This window comes from Bidens hawaiensis, unplaced genomic scaffold (genome assembly GCF_021521415.1).
Source record: "Bidens hawaiensis isolate Kalapana, Puna unplaced genomic scaffold, B.hawaiensis_p1.1 tig00016564_1, whole genome shotgun sequence".
NCBI classification, from domain to species: Eukaryota; Viridiplantae; Streptophyta; class Magnoliopsida; order Asterales; family Asteraceae; genus Bidens; species Bidens hawaiensis.
In genome coordinates, this window is record NW_027492519.1 from 450466 (window position 1) to 468784 (window position 18319).

An 18319-nucleotide genomic window follows, 5' to 3' on the forward strand; every position below is an offset into this window, starting at 1 on the left:
GCATATACATACACAAACTTACATGTATACATACATACAGAAACGCGGACACACTATTTAGCATAATTATCAAAATGCCATCATGTTTTTTTTTCATTCGCTTCGAACAAAATATCTCCTATGTATTAGATCCAATTCCTATTACATACATACATACATACATACATACATACGTACGTACATACATACATACACACGCACACATACATAAATAATAGTAGTTATTTTTATATTAATCGTATAGTTACTACAATAATAACAAAAAAAATTAAGTTTTTTTCCAACAAACACATATCATTTTTTTTCTCTTCTTTATTCCTACGCGTTTATGACAAAATTTTATTTTTTTTTAAACTTAAAAAACAAAAAATTAAGATTTTTTTCATTAAAAAAATCATAACCTCCATAGTTAAAAATTAGCATCAATAAGATTTGTGTTGGAATATTTTCTACGCATTCCAACCAAATCTGTTATTTATTTAATTGTTTTTTTTGTTACGCATTTCTCATGAAAATGTTAAGTAAAAGCGTACGATAATCTTTTTGTTAGAATTGTGTTGGAATATTAGCTACGCATTTACCACACAATTAATTTTAGTCACTATCTTGTCACAATTCTGTTACAAATTTATGGTTATCTTTTCTTGTAGGAATTTTGTTGGAAATGTGTAGGTAATAGCGCTCGTATGAAATGCGTTGGAAATTTTTGTAAGAAACATTACTCTTTTCTAGTAGTGGATTACATATGCATGGTTCATTATTTAATGAGTTAATCAAGTGTTCAGTGAGGAATGGAAGGTCGGTGAGGTTTTGGGTCAATACATGGATGGACAAGGGGAGATTGATGGATACATTTCCATCTCTTTTTAAGTTGGAAGAGAGAAAGATGTATTTGGTTTATGACATTTTAACTCGGGAGGATATGATTACTTCGGTTAATTGGTAGTGGAAAAAGGCTCTAGAGTCGGAGATTGAGTTAAAGGAATCGGAGGAGTTGATGAAGGTGATTCGATAGGTCTCTCTAATCAAGTGTGTAGATGATTGGAGATGGGGATAAAAAAGGGTGGTTTTTGGTTGCTGTGGTTAGAAGGTGGTTAACCGGAACTAATGTGGATAATGGAGATGTAGTGTTCGAGTGGTGTTAGTGGTTATCGAATAAATGTAACATCTTTATGTGGAAAGCTTTGTTGGATCGCCTTCCTACAAAGTCAACGCTAAGGAGAAAGAATATTCACTCGGATAATGCATTATGTGTTCTGTGTGAAGATGGTGAGGAATCGGTGGATCATATGTTTACCGGGTGTGGATTCTCTATAGGGGTGTGGGAATGTATATTAAGAAGGCGTGGTCTACCCATGTTTTTTTTTGCTTTTAGCTTAAAGGATTTGATGGAGATACATAATATGTATGGCTTGTCTACTTTTCAGAAGGATATTGTGAGAGGGATGGCCATTGCGTGTTGTTGGAGGATCTGGAAAGCTAGAAGCGAGCAAAATTTTGAGAACAAACGATGCAAGGTGGTAGAGATTATAGCAGATGTAAAGGCTCTTACTTTCTTATGGTTTAGTATTATGGTTTAGTAACAGGCACAATAATAACGATAAAGATTAGAAATCATGGTGTAATTTGTATTTGATGTAATGTTGTAGGTGGCCTTTTCTTTCAGTCTTAAAGATTAAGTGGTTTTCGCTTGTGGTTTTAATGAAGTTCACTTAAAAAAAAAGAAGTTTTCAGCGTCCTTCAAGATCAGTGGGGATTTGTACAAAGTCCAAGTAAAAATAATGAGCGATGTAATCTATGTATGTATTATAATGTATCTATAATATCTATAATATATATAAACGAAACCCCTAAAATTCTATGTGTCGCGATGTGGTCGTTCCCCCCTTTTATGGAAGCCAACAAATTGCTTAGTTTTTAAATTGAGACCTCTCATTGATTTAACCCAAATTTATGGGTATGGGTCTTACAAAAACCAGATTGCTCTTAAACGGGTTATAACATCTCATTAAATTAAAAATTAATCTTACCAATTATTTGATATGAAAATCCTATAAAATAGGGATATACTAAAATTTAATATCTATTTATAATTAATAAACAATTTTATAGTAAAAACCATAAGCGGGTCATGGATCACCAAATCAAGGTAGCTTTTAAACGAGTTATAACATATCATATATTTATGAAACCCTCTTATCATCAAACCATAAGTATATTATTAACTTTCTTACAATTAAGAAAATTAAAATCCAAAAACCAAATATTAAAAAAACGAAAATGTAAAACAATCATTCTCTCAAGCCATCAGATTGTTTTATTTGTAAATGAAGACTTCTCAATCATTTGACCCGAATTCACGGGTAAAGGTCTCACCAAACCCAAATAACTCTTAAACGAGTTATAAAATCTAATTATATTAAAAATTAATCTCATCAAATAGTTGATATGAAAAACCTATAAAATAGGGATATACTAAAAATTAATATCCTATTTTATTTAAAAAAAGATATTATTTATAATTAAGAAACAATTTTATAATAAAGAAAATAAACGAGTAATGGGTATCACCAAACCAAACCCAGATATCTTTTAAACCGGATTATAACATATCATTTATTTGGGAAACCATTTCATCATCAAACCTCAAGTATATTAATTATTAACTTTCTTACAATAAATAAAATTAAAATCCAAATATACATATATAAATATTAAAAATAAATAATGTAAAACAACCCCCGTAATACGGGGGATAAAATCTAGTAATGTGAAACCCCTAAAATCCTACGTGTTGTGATGTTGTCGCTCCCCCCTTTTATGGAAGCCACCAGATTGCTTGATTTTTTAAATAGAGGCCTCTCATTGATTTAACCCAAATTCATGGGTATGGGTCTTACCAAAACCAAATAGCTCTTAAACGGGTTATAACATCTTATTAAATTAAAAATTAATCTTACCAATTATTTGATACGAAATCCTATAAAATAGGGATATACTAAAATTTAATATCCAATTTAAAAAGAAAAATATATTATTTGTAATTAATAGAAAATTTTATAGTAAAAAACATAAGCGGGTCATGAGTCACCAAATCCAGATAGCTTTTAAACGGGTTATAACATATCATTTATTTATTGTAACATCCAACTTTTGTTAAATAATACGTAATAGAAAGTTTGTTATTAACTGTGTGTCGTTAAGTTAGTCGTGTGTTAAGTATTTGGATATTATTGGGAGTAGGAATTGGGAATGGGCGGTGGGACCCATGAAACCCCCTCTATATATACCCAACTACTTCTTCCTTTCTTTTCTTTTCTCATCCAAACACACACACACACACTCAAGAAACACACACATACTCTCTCTCTAGCACTCGGATTTAAAATCCAAGGCAAAGAAGGGTGGAATCTTGTGTTTAACATCATCAAGCAACAAGAATCACGTCCAGATCCTTTAGTTGTCAAGATCTGAACTCGAACCCGCAAACAAAAGGTGGGTTTTAGTTTAAAAATGGTTAAGTTTTATGGTTAGAACTGGCATGCAAACAGATATAATAATAGATCGGTTTGTGAAATGTAAGAAAAATATAAAGTTGGTAAGTTATAACCTCTTGGGTGCACTTTAAGATAAAAAGGTGGTGTTTGGACTTTGAGAGATGGGTTCAGGATCAGGTGCATGGGGTCAGAATGTGTCGAAAGGTGGGAAAGAGTAAAAATCAGGTCCTGAGGAGGAGCCACAAAGTAAAATGGCTTTAAAATGGAAAAAGCGAAGAAAGGAAGGCATTTCGCTTCGCTCAGCCACGAGAAGCGAAACAGGCATTTCGCTTCGCTCGGCCACGAGAAGCGAAACAGGCATTTCGCTTCTCGGCCACGAGAAGCGAAACACGAGAAGCGAAACAGGCATTTCGCTTCGCTCAGCCATGCGAAGCGAAATAGTTTCATGCGAAGCGAAACAGTTTCACGCGAAGCGAAATTCCATGCATGCCAAAGCGAAATTCTTCCATGCGAAATTTTAAAATGTTGTAAAACGTGACCCGATTCATTTTTCTGATACGTTTTTGATAAAAGACCTATTAATGAAAATAAAATTTTTCCGAGCTAACCTGGCAGCTTAACCCCAGCCAGGGGCGCTGCCCCTTGGACCCTGCTAGGGGCTGCCGCCCCTAGACCCCGCTACCAGGGGCGCTGCCCCCGGGCCCCCGTTAGTTGAGGGTGTCATTGACTTAGATATAAGAAGTAGTAGTAAATGGATATTTGACACTCGTAATGCGTTAAACAGTTAGTCGTGCACAGCTAAAGAAGGGCATTACTATTAACGGCGAGAGAAACCGACTTCAGGTGAGTTTCTAGCCCCTTTATCCGTTATGTTTTTGGGGCTGTGTGCATACTCCTTTATGATAGTTGTTAATACACTTAACTTAAGTGGTAATTGTATGATATGTGTATGTTATATGTATGACTAAGTATTGAATTTTATTATGGAATGTTTATACGAATGAATATGTACATATATGTATATACATGACCAGAAGATATGTAAAGTATGCATGAATGAAAATGAATGTATGATCGAGTGACGTGACAGGTATGGTTATTGGAGACAAAGGGACCAGACCCTAATAATATCTGAGACAGAAGGGACCAGACCCTGATAATATCTGAGACAGAAGGGACCAGACCCTGATAATATTTGAGACAGAAGGGACCAGACCCTAAAAATATCTGTGATGGTAGAGATAGAAAGCCTATGGTAAATTACAAGGCCTTATGAAAGAAAGTATGTAAGCGCGTGTGCATGTATATAAAGTTGTATGAAAGAAGTAAGAGTAAATAAGGTATGAATACGTATCTTAGGATACGAATGAGTAAGGGTATGAATATATTGTATGTTAAATGATTAACTAGAACTCACTCAGCGTAGCTGACTTTTAGTATGCATGCAGGCAAATAGGTTGAGGCAGCTGGCTTAAGGAGGGACACAGGGCATGGACTGAAGAGACTGGCATCCATGGTGAAGTGTTATGACTGTTTTAATTAATTAAATATGAAAAGACAATTTGTATGTTAAGACAAGAATGAATGTTTTGTAATGTGATGTTTGAAGTCTTTAATTATTCCGCAAAGTTTTAATTAACTCTGATTTTAGGACTTTGTTTATGAGTAAATCCAACACCAAAGTAGGGTTACTGGGAACGGGGCCTCACATTTATGAAACCCTTTCATCATCAAACCCTAAGTATATTATTAACTTTTTTACAATAAAGAAAATTAAAATCCAAAAAATAAATATTAAAAAACGATAAATGTAAAACAACCATTCTCTCAAGCCATCAGATTACTTTATTTGTAAATGAAGGTTTCTCACGCATTTGATCCGAATTCATGGGTAAAGGTCTCACCAAACCCAGATATCTCTTAAACATGTTATAACATCTCATTATATTAAAAATTAATCTCATAAAATATTTGATATAAAAATACTATAAAATAGGGATATACTAAATATTAATATCCTATTTTATTAAAAAAAAGATATTATTTATAATTAGGAAAAAAATTTATAATAAAGAAAATAAACGGGTAATGAGTATCACCAAACCCAGATAGATTTTAAACCGGATTATAACATATCATTTATTTATGAAACCATTTTATCATCAAACCTCAAGTATATTAATTATTAACTTTCTTACAATAAATAAAATTAAAATCCAAATATGCTTATATAAATATTAAAAACGAATAATGTAAAACAACCCCCGTAATACGGGGGACAAAATCTAGTGCCTAATATAACTAATATAGGTGATGAAGGTAATATTATACTTACAAATAAATCACCTCATTAATTATTCATGAAATTTAATCTAATTCCTTTTAAGTAGTAGTATACGTTTGACAAATCCACAAGTATCGTATTTTGAATTTTGAAGATGTAGTGACAAAACTACCTTAGTTTTGAAAAATCCATCAAATAACTATAAAGATTCCTCCGCTGAAAACCTAATCCTAAACCGCCGCCGCCGCTATTTTTTCCGGCGAAGGTTGAAGGATCCAAATGGCAGGTCAGGGTCGGCCTAGGCCGGAAGTTTGGTATGATGTTCCTGTTAGGAGGGGGAGAGGAAACAAGGGAGAAGGAAAACAGAAGACGAGAGAGGTTTTTACGAAATTCTTTGTGTCTAATCTGCCGGAAAGATGTGCCTCCTCAGATCTGATTGAGGTTATGAAGGGTTTTGGGGAGATAGAAGGTACCTATATTGTCCGGAAACGTGATAAACTTGGTAAACAGTTTGGTTTTGTGACATTCCGAAACACTAGAGATGTGTCAAGGTTGGAGTCCGAATTAAAAGATATTTGGATTGGTAGTTATAAACTGTTTGTTGTTCTAGCAAGATTTTTCGATGGAGAGAAGATGCAGAGGTATCAAGAAAGGAACCTAGATCGGGCTAAAGATCGTAAACAAGGTGTCGTCAAGGAAGCAGAGAATCAGGAATATGATAACATGGGAGAAAGAAACTAGAATGGAGATGATGGGATGACCCAGAATTCCTCGAGTCCAGTTACGGGAGGTGGTAAATCATTTAGAGATACAGTTCTCAATATTCCAAAGGAGGTGAGATATGAATCGATTAATATTGACAATAATGTGGTTGCGTTTTCAAATTGGTTTGAAGTGGCCCTGGTTGGGAGGGTGGTGGATTTTGAGACTCTTACAGGGCTGAGGAACATGGTAAGGGCTAAGGGGTACACAAAGATTGAAATCAAATACATAGGAGGTTATAATGTTTTGCTGGTTTTCATGAACCAAGATGAGGCAAAAGAATTTTTAGCAGACAAAGATACCTGGAATACATGGTTTGAGAAGCTATGTAAATGGGAAGGGCAAGTGGTGGAGTTTGAGAGGATTTCTTGGATCAAAATATATGGAGTTCCTTTACACCTAACTGTTGATCCAGTTTTCAATATAATTGGAAACCGGTATGGTCGGTTGGCTCAGCCGGCAAAGGTGAATGAAAAAGATTATGATTATTCATTTGTTTGTCTCGGGATTTTGAGTAACAAAGTTGATAGGATAGAAGATAAGGTGAACTTATCTTGGAAAAATATGAATTTCTCGGTAAGGATAGAAGAAGAAGTTGGTAATTGGGTTTCGGATTGTGTGGAGGAATTTGAGGTCAAGGAGGTAATTTTGGACAGAGAGGAGGGGGAGTGGAGGGACGACATGGATTTTGGTAATGAGGTGGAAGACGAAGAAGGAGTGGAAGGTGTAAATCCGATCGGCGAAGGTCAGGTCGGCGGTGAAGCATCTAGTGAAGGCATTAATTCGGAAGGTATAAACGGAGAAATGGAAAGGGTTGACAATTTTGCATGTAATTCAATTTCTGGCGGGATGATGGGAGGATCAAAAAGAAAAAAAGTTTTTTAAAAAGAAGGTTGGTTCTAGGAATCGGAAGTCTGTATCGCCCCAAGTCCAGGAACGGCCTAATAAAAGGCCTAGAGAAAATGAGGACCCTTTTGATATTGATAGGTTCATAGGCATTTTAAATGGGGGGCCCAAGTAAGGAAAACATGGTGAATGGTACGGAAGGCAGCCCAAGAGATGGTTACAATCTGGACCTGAACAACGATTTTATATCTGAGGATAGAGGGGAAGAAATTTCTATGGATAAAGTGCGATTGGGTAGACAGAATTTCTCTAGGGCTAACGATCATGTGGAAAAAAACCGGAATTTTGAGGTGTTCGAGACGGTGCAGCTGGGTGTTGCCTTAGGCGCTAATAATTTAGAAGACTTTCAAGCTAACTTAAACAAGGTCATTGATGATGAAGGTTTTCAATTAGGTCCGAAATGAATTTGATCTCTTTAAATATTCGTTGACTAGGAAATCAAGGTAAAAAGGACTGGGTTCGAAATCTACGGGCTCTTCATGAGGTTAGTTTTATTATGATGCAAGAGATCCAATTTGCGTCTCTAGATGGTGTAAATCTGGATTGGTTTTGGGGGGGAGGATAGGGGAATACCGTAGTGAATGGGTTGAAGCTACGGGTCGATCAGGAGGTTTAATTTCCTTGTGGGACCCGAAGTTGTTTAATATGATGTCAGTGGTAAAGAATAGATATTATTTGTTAATTTCGGGTGTTTGTAAAGGCAGTGGGGAGGTGATTAATTTTCATAATGTATATGCTCCTCAGCAATCCGCAGTAAAAGAAGATCTTTGGGTCGAATTGTCAAGATTGATAGCGGGCTCGATGGGGTATTGGGTGGTGGGGGGTGATTTTAATTGTGTTCGAAGCAGAGATGAGAGGAGAAATTCTAAATTTAATGTTGTTTCGACTCGTGAGTTTAATGATTTTATTGAAGATGTTGGGCTCCATGAGTTTGCGCTTAAAGGTAGAAAGTTTACTTTCTGCTCAGGTGACAAGCCCAGTCGTATTGATAGAGTTTTAGTATGTTGGAGATTTCTGAATGATTGGCCAAATGCTGAGTATATAGCTTTTGCTAAGGAGAAGTCAGATCACTGCCCTATTCTGTTAAAAGTTGTGTCAAGGAATTTTCGCCCGAAGCCGTTTTGATTCTTTAATTCTTGGTTAGGAAAGGAAGATTTTGAGGAGGTGGTGATTAAAACGTTATCAGATTTCAAGGGTGTCGGGCTGCTGGATATTATGCTGCTTCAAAAATTTAGAAGTCCGCGGAAAGCGATTATTGAGTGGAGGAATAAAAAGAAACGTTTGGAAATTGAGGAAGAAGTGAACTTGAAACAGGAGATATAAGAATTGGAGGCGGTAATGGAAAATAGAGATCTTACTGAAATTGAAGTATGGGTTTTCGACGAATCAATGAAAAAATTATCTGAGTTGGAGGAGTTTAAGTATAAAGATTTGAAGCAAAAGGCGCGTGTGAAGTGGGCGAAGGAGGGTGATGAAAACTCAAGGTTCTTTCATGGTGTTATTAATAAAAGAAGGATCAAGAATTTGATCCCGGGTCTTTTGGTTGACGGGCGGTGGGAATCTAAACCTAGAAACAACAAAAAAGAGGTGTATAATTTTTTTAAAAACAAATTTGTGGAGGAGTTGGTAGTTCGTCCGAGATTGGATTGTTTTGGATTAAAGAAAATTGGCTTAGTGGATGCGGAGGGGTTAGTGGCGGTGTTTACAAAGAATGAGATTAAAGATGCGGTGTTTGAGTGTGGTGATGATAAATCCCTGGTCCAGACGGCTTTAACTTCCGGTTTATAAAGCATTTTTGGAGGTTTTTTTCGGAGGACTTCGGGAGAATTTTTAATAATTCTTTTGAGTCGGGTAGTATTAATCGAGGAGTGGGATCGTCGTTTATTACATTGGTGCCGAAAGTTAGTGATCATGTCACGCTTGGAGAGTATCGTCCGATTAATCTCATAGGGGTGATTAGTAAGACCATTTCCAAAGTCTTGGCTAATAGATTGAAGGGGGTTATGGGTGGTATCATCTCTGAGTCACAATCGGCTTTTCTATCGGGTAGATATATTTTGGACGGCCCTATGATGATCAATGAAATTTTGTCTTGGGCAAGTAGGACGGGGAAGGAATTATTTATGTTTAAAATTGATTTCGAAAAGGCTTATGATAATGTTAATTGGGAGTTTTTGTTGTCTATTATGCGACAAATGGACTTCCCTGAATGGTGGTGTAGATGGATTTTTGGAGTGGTGTCTTCTGCTAGATCCTCAATTTTAGTTAATGGCGCACCTACATTTGAGTTTGATTGTGGTAAAGGTTTACGGCAAGGGGACCCCATTTCCCCCTTCTTGTTTATTATTGTTATGGAGGCGTTATCTGGTCTTATCAATAAGGCGTGCTTGATTGGGGCTTTGAATGGGGTGGTGCTAAAGAATGGTGGTCCAGTCCTGTCACATCTTCTGTACGCTGATAATGCAATGATCATGGGTGAGTGGTCCGATTTTAATTTTTTGAATATGAAGAGGATCTTGAGAATCTTTTACTTATGTTGGGGTTTAAAGATAAATATTCATAAGTCAACTCTGTATGGTATTGGTAAAAGTAAGATTTAGGGGAAATTAAAAGTGGATATGTTGGGGTGTTGCTTTGGTGAAGCCCCGTTTGTTTATTTAGGGATTAGTGTGGGTGCTAACATGAATAGGGTATCTAATTGGGATCCGGTGGTAAAGGTTTTCAAAACCCGACTTTCTAAATGGAAAGCTATCACATTGTCTATTGGAGGTCGGGTTACGTTAATAAAATTAGTGCTTGAAAGTTTGCCCACGTACTACTTTTCAATCTATAAGGCTCCGATTGGTGTTATTAAGAAGCTAGAGGTGTTGATCAAAAAGTTCCTATGGGGGGGTGGTGGTACGGAGGGGGATAAAGTTCATTGGCTCGCTTGGGATAAAGTTACTCTTCCAAAGCGAAGTGGTGGGCTGGGTCTTAGTACACTAGATTTGTGTGATAACGCTCTCTTACTAAAATGGATGTGGAGGTATCGAGACGAATACGAAGCGCTCTGGAGAAAGGCTATTGATGCAATTCATGGTTCTAAAAGAAAGTGGGACACGGTTCCATGTAATAGAAGAATACCAGGTACATGGAGTAGGTTGGTGGCTGCTGTTTACAGGCTGAAGGTTCAAGACGAAGATGTTTACAATATGTTTCGCGGGATAGTGGGGAATGGAAGAAGAATTCGTTTTTGGATTGACTCTTGGGTCACCCAAATGCCGCTAAGGAGTTTATTCCCGTACCTATTTCGCCTCGAAAAAGATAAATGGTGTTTTGTAGCTGATAGAATTGGGCTAAATAATGATTTAGTTGTTGTGTCTTGGTCTTGGAACAGGTACCCCACATCGGATGATCATTGTCGTGAGTTGGTGGAGTGTCAAAGGTTGGTCGATGGCATACGTTTGTCTAATAAAGAAGATGGGTGGAAATGGAATGATGGGTCAAACGAGATCTTCTCAGTAGCTATGGTTAAAAAATGGCTGAAGGGTGAGGAATTGGTAAGTATTAGGAACGTTTTTAAATGGTGTAAATGGCTCCCACATAAGTGTAACATATTTATGTTGAGGGCCTCTTTAGACCGAATTCCAACTAAGATGACTCTTTGAAGGAGGAACATTGATGTAGATGATTCCTTGTGTGCTTTTTGTGGCGAATATGAAGAGACAGCGGATCACCTTTTTTCGACTTGTGCGATTGCTATTGGGGTTTGACAAGGTATAGCGGCTTGGTGTGGTATTCAATTTCCTTTTCTGTTCTCGGTCAAAGATGTTTTAATTATTAATAGCCAAATGATGGTCCCGAAGGAGAAAAGAAGGACCTTATACGGCATTGCTATATTAACGTGTTGGCAGTTATGGAAAGCTAGGAACGAGTTAATTTTCTCGAGCAAAAGAAGAGGTGTGGTTGAGATAGTTTCGGATGTTAAATCTATGGGGTATCTTTGGTATAGGAGTAGAGTAAAAACGACTTTGGTAGATTGAAAGGGTGGTGTAACTTTAATTGTTTGTTTGTTTGTTTTTGGCGTCCCCTATTTCTTTCTTGAAGATAAGGCGCTTGGTTTTATTGAAATGAGTTTTTCAAAAAAAAAAAAAGAGCTGAAGTTGTTAAGTCATTTTGTTTTTACTCATACCCTCATAACATAAATTCAAAACCTCTTAAATTGTATCGAACAATCGAAGTTCTTTTCAAATTGCTGATTTGATATTTTTAATAATGTACCACACCAATGCATTTGAGACGTAACACATGCGTTTGATTTAAGAAATTAAAACAAAATAAATCTTATGAATTATATACTACCATTAACATAACTTACAACAACATATTCATATCAGAAAAGGGGTGATTCTTTCAAACTTTAGTGGAATTTAGAGTAGATCGTGTTCTGAAAACCGGAAAGCCCATTAGGGATACAAAAAAAGGCGAAACCACGACAATGATGATCAGTCATATACAAGTCTCTAGATCTCATGTGTTTTAAGTGTCACGCCAAATTATGTTAATTTTCAACTACATGCGATGGTTGCCAAGAAAGTGGTTAAAATCATGATGTTGGACGCCCAACTGTCTCAACCACGAATCAGCCACACTCGCAAGTGAAACTAGCTTCTTTTGGTCATTACCTGACATCCAAATGTCACCATGCATCCGATAAGTTGCCAATCCAAACGGTCTAAGGCAGATCCCTTCTCCTTGTTTACTCTTTCTGATTAATGATCCTCCATTTTGGTCTTCAATATCCAAATCTACATTCATCAATATATTAATCAAACGATAGTTATGATGTTACAAACATCGATCGACCATGTTGCGTACCTTGAAATGACGATGAGAGGGTGTGGTATGTTAGGAAACATGTAGACAAGTCTTTTATTGTCTTTCCCATGGGAATGTGATATATTGGGTACCTTAAACACATCAGTCAAACATTAACTCTTTTATTAATTTTATTTTGTTGAAATTGAGGTTAACTTAGATTCACTCATTTAACATACCAAGCAACCGCCATCCATGAAGCCGGTGAAAGATCAACGCTTCTTAGTGACATGAGTCCAGGATACTTTTTAGATAATGAACATACCTTAAAAACAGGAAAATACAAATTTTAGAAAAAAAGGGAGAGAAGATGAAGACTAGGTGGTTAAATGATGTTCATAGCATACTACAGGGTGTATAAGAGCATTCTCATCACACCCTCTATCTAACTTACACTAAAACTCACTTTATTTTCTCTCTTTATTTCAATTAAATAATACTTTTTATACATTTTATCAGTAGTTTTTTTCTTTCCTTCACTCACAACCAATTTCAAAATATATTAAAAAATTGTAGGGGATGAACAGTAACTTTTCAAATATACAGTAATATCATTACTTTTTCTAAAATATAAAAACTTTTCACTCACAACGCCCTGAATCACTCTCTAAATTATAAAAACACACCTCACATAATATAAAGAGTTGGATGAGAATGTTTTAATAAAACGAAAATAATAATAATAGACACATTATATAAATAAGTTTTTCAAAATAAGCATTGATCAAATAATAAACAATAGCTTTATCGGCCACATCGTTGGCACGTCAGCATGGTGAACGCTGGAAAGTGGAAACTACCCTCATTTCATATGTGATCAGACAATACAAGCAAAGCAACAACCAACAAGTGAACAGTTCAGAAGAAAAACGTGTGCACTTGAAATCATGGACGCATGTCTTTAAGAGGGCAAATGGGTCATTTACTTCATGACACCGAGGAAAACTAAAGAACGTACTTCCAAAAATGTACCCAGGATGATCATGATATTAAAAACCACGGGCCGATGGGCGTTTTAAAAGATGAAGTGATAATGTAGTTAAACTGTAACTTGAACTTTATGGCAAACATATTCCATATTTGTGAATTAAATGTACATGTTGAAAACATAACAAGAATATTTTTGTCACACAATGAATTAAAATGCCAAATTTGTCAATTAAAATGCTCATGGAGTTCGTTACACACATATCATTTATAGTTGCGTATTAAGAGCATCCATAATAGCTGGTCCTGAAACAGGCTATACGCCACCGTTTTAGGAGCGCGCATTCTCTCACTACTCTCACATAACATACTTTATTATTTCTAAAGAAAAAACAATCCTAAGAAGTAAGACCAACTAGATCATTTTCTAGTAAACCAAATGAAACAAGGACATGTAAATACCTTATCCACTAGGGGAACCCTTCCATATGGAGTTGATTTATCAAAGTACTGAAAGTAAAGCTGACCCAACCGATGATCATGAAACTGCGTATCGTGATTGAGCACACCTTCGTCCGATGAACACCCGTCCCACCTCGACACCTTCTCACTCTCACTCTCCTCACTAAACGTATCACTGAACGAATCCCGTGTTTCTGAATCCGTTTCTTCCCTATAATAATAATAATAATATTCTTAACATAATATTGGTTCTGAAAACACAAGGCATACCGTGAATAGTTTAAGGCTGAATTGGTTGTAAAGATTTGGATAGCCGAGAGGTACGGAACATAATACTGAATAATGGTTTCATCTTGTGCATCATGGACCTTAATCGGAACTCCGGCTCCATAAGCACTCCATTCATCAAAACAACTCCATAGATCTCCCAACGTGAAGAATTCCACCATCTCTCGTTCCCATGGGTGCCATAGTCTATTAAGGTTCATAGCCTCACTCTAAAACCAAACCAAACCAAACATTAATAATCGAAATGACCGTTTCATTAGATCGGTGATAATTAAGAGAAACTAACCTTTGAAAGAAACTGAGAAGGGACTATTGGGGTTGTGGAGTCCAGAAAGCATTGAAGGTTTGATGATCTAGTTGGTTTTTTGTATACAACCATTTCTAAAGACACAAATGAAGTACATATATTTTTTTCCTTGTAAAAAGAGAGGATGCCCTAAAAGACGAACAATAATATATATATATATATATATAGAGAGAGAGAGAGAGAGAGAGAGAGAGAGAGAGTTTTATAAAGTTTGATTGACTTAATGCATGTGTGGTGTAAATGGAGGAGAAAAATGGTAAGACTTTGTAATTTATATCTTGAACTAGAATAATAATGTTTAGAATATGTTATACTTTTATATTGACTAAAACGATAGAATCTTGGCCATTAATGAAGAAGATGAAAATCTAGTTGTTGTGTCGGTGACGGGATGTCGCCGGAAACTGCGGACTCCGGCGAAACGGAGATCTAAATTTAACCGCAACTTTCACTCCAAGAAAGAAAACAAAGAAAAACCTGGCGAGAATTGAAAGCTAATCAAAGCCCCCCAAATTCAGCATAGAAAACGACTGCCAGCTAACCGTAATCCCGGAAATGTTGCGGAAAACACTCCGATCGGAAATGATTCCCGGAAGGTGAAGGTGGGATGGACGCGGGTGATGGGAATTCAGCAATTGAGATTTGAGTGAAGGTGGATGAGTAATATGGCGTCTTATATATGTGGAGAGTTTTGTTAGTGCCAAGACGATGTTTGTTATGGGAAGCAGTAGTCAACATAATACGTTAGTTTATTTCAAAATAACGTGGTCCTCGTTACTTATTTAATTTGTTATGTTAAATTTAGTGAAATGTGTCAGTCTAGGCTTAGTTAATGTTTAATAGGTGTCTTAATTTTAGGGGTAAAAAAACAGTCTTTTTATGCGTAATTCTAAATCATACGACTCCAATTTACTTTATCAATTCTCCCTTTTAAAACACTTTGTTTCTGCTGCCACAAAAAGCTATATGATATATGTTTGTTAATCAAACATAGGTGCAAGGGATGTAAAGGAATAAAGTCATTCATGATTCACTTAATATCACAAGTTAGAGCTTAAATTGGAGACAAGTTAAAGAATGACCAAATTGTAACATTTGCTATTTTTAATACCCGAAACTTGACCTGTATATGTTTTTTTTTCTCTATTATTATTCGAACGTCCGTTACTAAATAAATTATCGCTTTCGTTTAAGTATAGTATTTATTTTATTTACTTATATATTTATTAATTATTGATATTAACTATGAATTATGTACAAAAACACCCCCTAAACTAACATTTTATCACTTTTCCACCCACCACCTAAGTTCAAGAACTAATTTGCAAAATAATCATAAACCAAAAACTCTTTCCTTCTCTTCTCTCCCGTCGACAGCCCACCCCCTTTTCTTGAACCTTAATTTTCGGCTTAAAATCACAAAATTGATCTTACCAAATCATTGTTTGACCTTAAACACGTCACACCTACACTTCAATTATAGAAAACAATATCGAATTGACAGCTAAGTTGATTAAATACGAACCGCAGCTAACCTTGGACTCGTTACCCTATAAATACACAATGAAAATGCAATTAAATTAACCCACACACTCCTCTCAGCAACGCCAAGCAAATTGATAAAATTTCATGTATAATTGGATATTATCCTTCTTTATCATTGTATGTTTCAATTTTCGTTTCTTAACTGCGTATCCGTTCTGTTAACCGTTTTACTTCTAATTGGAATTGATTCCTGTTAGAATCCCTAATTGGTTGTTGATTGATTTTTTATTATAATTCACATTTGCCGATTGATTCTTCATCTTCTTCTAAGTTACAGAGATCTTTTTTCCCTTTCGACGTGGGATTGTTTCTAGGATTCATATGGAGGAAGATGCAAGGAAGCTCATTAATCATTATGGTATGATTTGCTGTCACTATTTGTATTAACATCACTGAGATAATTTGTTTGTAGGATTTCATATTCATGATCTTGGTGTAATGGTATTTAGACATAATTACTACTTTTGAGTATTTGTTCGATGATTTTTTCATTTAATAAAAGAACGGACATGAAAAAAAACCTTTTGTTCATTTTGTTAACGAATGAACATGAACACACATTTTATGTTCATGAACATTCATTCATGTTCGTTAGTATACATGTGTTTAAGTTCATTCGTTTTTTGTATTCCTATATAATTCTTAGACCCACTTCAACTTAGTCGAGTTTTATTAACTTTTACGCATGACGATATCATCAAACAGCTTGACAAATAGGGACGGTTGTTTTTTTGAATTATTACTAGATGTTAATGTAATGTTAATATTAGTAAGATTAGTTATTACATATAGTTTGTGTTCACTTTTTTTTATTGGTAATCCTTATTTGGGTAACACTAATCAAACATTTGAGTATTGACGCTGCTATAATAATATTAATTATTCAATAATTTTTTAATTAATAAAGTTTAATTCAGATTAATTCTTATCTTGAGACTTTATATCATTATTTAATCATCTTCTTATATTTGGAAACACCTAAATGTAACTTATAAATGATTCTAATATATATATATATATATATATATATATATGTATGTATGTATGTATGTATGTATGTGTGTGTTGAAATCTTGAATCAGTCTATATTCTATAATAAATTATCATTTTTATATATAATTACAAAATAACTAAATTGTTATACTTATAAATCAAATTAACATAATTGTAAAGCAAATAATGGTTGATAAAATAAAAATACGTTTTTGCCTTAAGTCCTTAACTTATGCATATTATTACTAAAATTGAAACAGTTGACTCTTATTTTTCCTTAATTTATGTTTATTAGTCTTAAAATCAAATTATGTTTCAAATAATTTCTATGTTTACCAAGTTTAACAAAAATAAACTGCTAATTACATCACTATATAAGATCACACGATCAGAACATACTCTTCATCAATTCCATCATTTCTATCGATGTCAGAAGCTACTATGTGAAAGTATGTAAGTTCTTCAGCTATTTTTTCAATCATTTAATGATTAGTTATTCAATATGAAATACCATTAATTCTTATAGAAATCGTTTCATCTTTTAGCATGTCAATGGAGAATCAAAACATCACAGTGCTTAATGAAATGGACGTACTTTGAACATCTCCATGCACAATTAAGGTTCGAATCTAAAGAGTGTGGATCGTGAAGGATCGTAAACATACCGGTGAGGACTACTGTATTGAAATGGTTTTTATGGATGAATCACTAAGATTTTTAATCTTGGTTTTTTTATTTTTTTCTAAGTTTTTATGATCCTTTTTATGATCCACACACCTGTTAGTTTCCATTTACCCCTTTTATAAGTTTGTTAATAATTTTTTGATAGAAAAATAACTTTTGGTTCAATATTACCACAACTTGTGCATTTATTTGAGTGTGACGTTAATCTTTTAACCCATAATATTTAATGTCTAAATAAAATGGTTATTATGACTTTAAAATTGTAACCCCTAAACATTAAACGTTTAAAAAATGGAAATTATTTTGTAGTTAAATGGTTATTATGAGTTTAAACTCCTAACTACAAGTTTATATGTTTAATATTTTGATAACTTTTTTTATTTTCTTTTAATGTTTTTTGTTAAATAATTTTTGGAAATTATTTATATAAATTTGAAATTATATAGTGGTAGGGCAGGTTTGGTCCATCTATAATTGTGTTTGGTTGGTAACTGGAGGTATTGAAATGTGAAATCTTCCTTCAATTAACGGAATTCACTTTCCTTCCATTATGTGATTGAATTATAAACATTCTATTGGAATATGGTATGAATATTTTTATTTTTAAAATAAATCAAACATGAAGGTTTGGTTTGCAACTTAAAATTAATAGTGTATAAATAGTTAAGTATATCAAAAACTTATTAAAAAATTCATAAATACAAATTATTATATGAAATAACTGAATTTACGTATTACATATAATATTTTTTTTACTTTTATTATATATTCAACCGTGTGTAACACGGGCTTTAACCTATTGCATAC

General features: G+C 34.6%; 3 protein-coding genes across 3 annotated transcripts; 2 read left to right on the forward strand and 1 right to left on the reverse strand.

Annotated features, from left to right (window-relative positions):
- Positions 1-1037: 1037 nt before the first annotated feature.
- On the forward strand, positions 1038-1716 carry LOC143551729 (uncharacterized). Its single transcript, XM_077042104.1, has 3 exons — positions 1038-1140; positions 1183-1561; positions 1650-1716. Exons 1-3 carry the CDS (start codon positions 1038-1040, stop codon positions 1714-1716), a joined length of 549 nt encoding a protein of 182 aa, XP_076898219.1.
- A 7928-nt stretch (positions 1717-9644) lies between these two features.
- LOC143551730 (uncharacterized) lies at positions 9645-11471 on the forward strand. The gene is made up of 3 exons (XM_077042105.1): positions 9645-9924; positions 10111-10988; positions 11343-11471. The coding sequence occupies exons 1-3, from the start codon at positions 9645-9647 to the stop codon at positions 11469-11471; spliced, it is 1287 nt and encodes a 428-aa protein (XP_076898220.1).
- A 501-nt stretch (positions 11472-11972) lies between these two features.
- Positions 11973-14370, reverse strand: LOC143551735 (uncharacterized). Its single transcript, XM_077042109.1, has 6 exons — positions 14270-14370; positions 13966-14192; positions 13696-13906; positions 12486-12571; positions 12307-12398; positions 11973-12236 (listed from the first exon to the last, which is right to left on the reverse strand). Exons 1-6 carry the CDS (start codon positions 14360-14362, stop codon positions 12001-12003), a joined length of 945 nt encoding a protein of 314 aa, XP_076898224.1. The 5' UTR covers positions 14363-14370; the 3' UTR covers positions 11973-12000.
- Positions 14371-18319: the final 3949 nt, after the last annotated feature.

Coding starts and splice junctions, on each gene's coding strand:
- LOC143551729 (XM_077042104.1), top strand. CDS start 1,038: ATGATTGGAGATGGGGATAAAAAAGGGTGGTTTTTGGTTGCTGTGGTT. Junction 1,141..1,182: donor AGATGTAGTGTTCGAGTGGT/GTTAGTGGTTAT, acceptor TTATGTGGAAAG/CTTTGTTGGATCGCCTTCCT. Junction 1,562..1,649: donor AAGGCTCTTACTTTCTTATG/GTTTAGTATTAT, acceptor GTAATGTTGTAG/GTGGCCTTTTCTTTCAGTCT.
- LOC143551730 (XM_077042105.1), top strand. CDS start 9,645: ATGGACTTCCCTGAATGGTGGTGTAGATGGATTTTTGGAGTGGTGTCT. Junction 9,925..10,110: donor TGATAATGCAATGATCATGG/GTGAGTGGTCCG, acceptor TTGTTTATTTAG/GGATTAGTGTGGGTGCTAAC. Junction 10,989..11,342: donor GGCTGAAGGGTGAGGAATTG/GTAAGTATTAGG, acceptor ACGTGTTGGCAG/TTATGGAAAGCTAGGAACGA.
- LOC143551735 (XM_077042109.1), bottom strand. CDS start 14,362: ATGGTTGTATACAAAAAACCAACTAGATCATCAAACCTTCAATGCTTT. Junction 12,572..13,695: donor GGGTTCCCCTAGTGGATAAG/GTATTTACATGT, acceptor CCTGTTTTTAAG/GTATGTTCATTATCTAAAAA. Junction 12,237..12,306: donor CCTCTCATCGTCATTTCAAG/GTACGCAACATG, acceptor TGATGAATGTAG/ATTTGGATATTGAAGACCAA.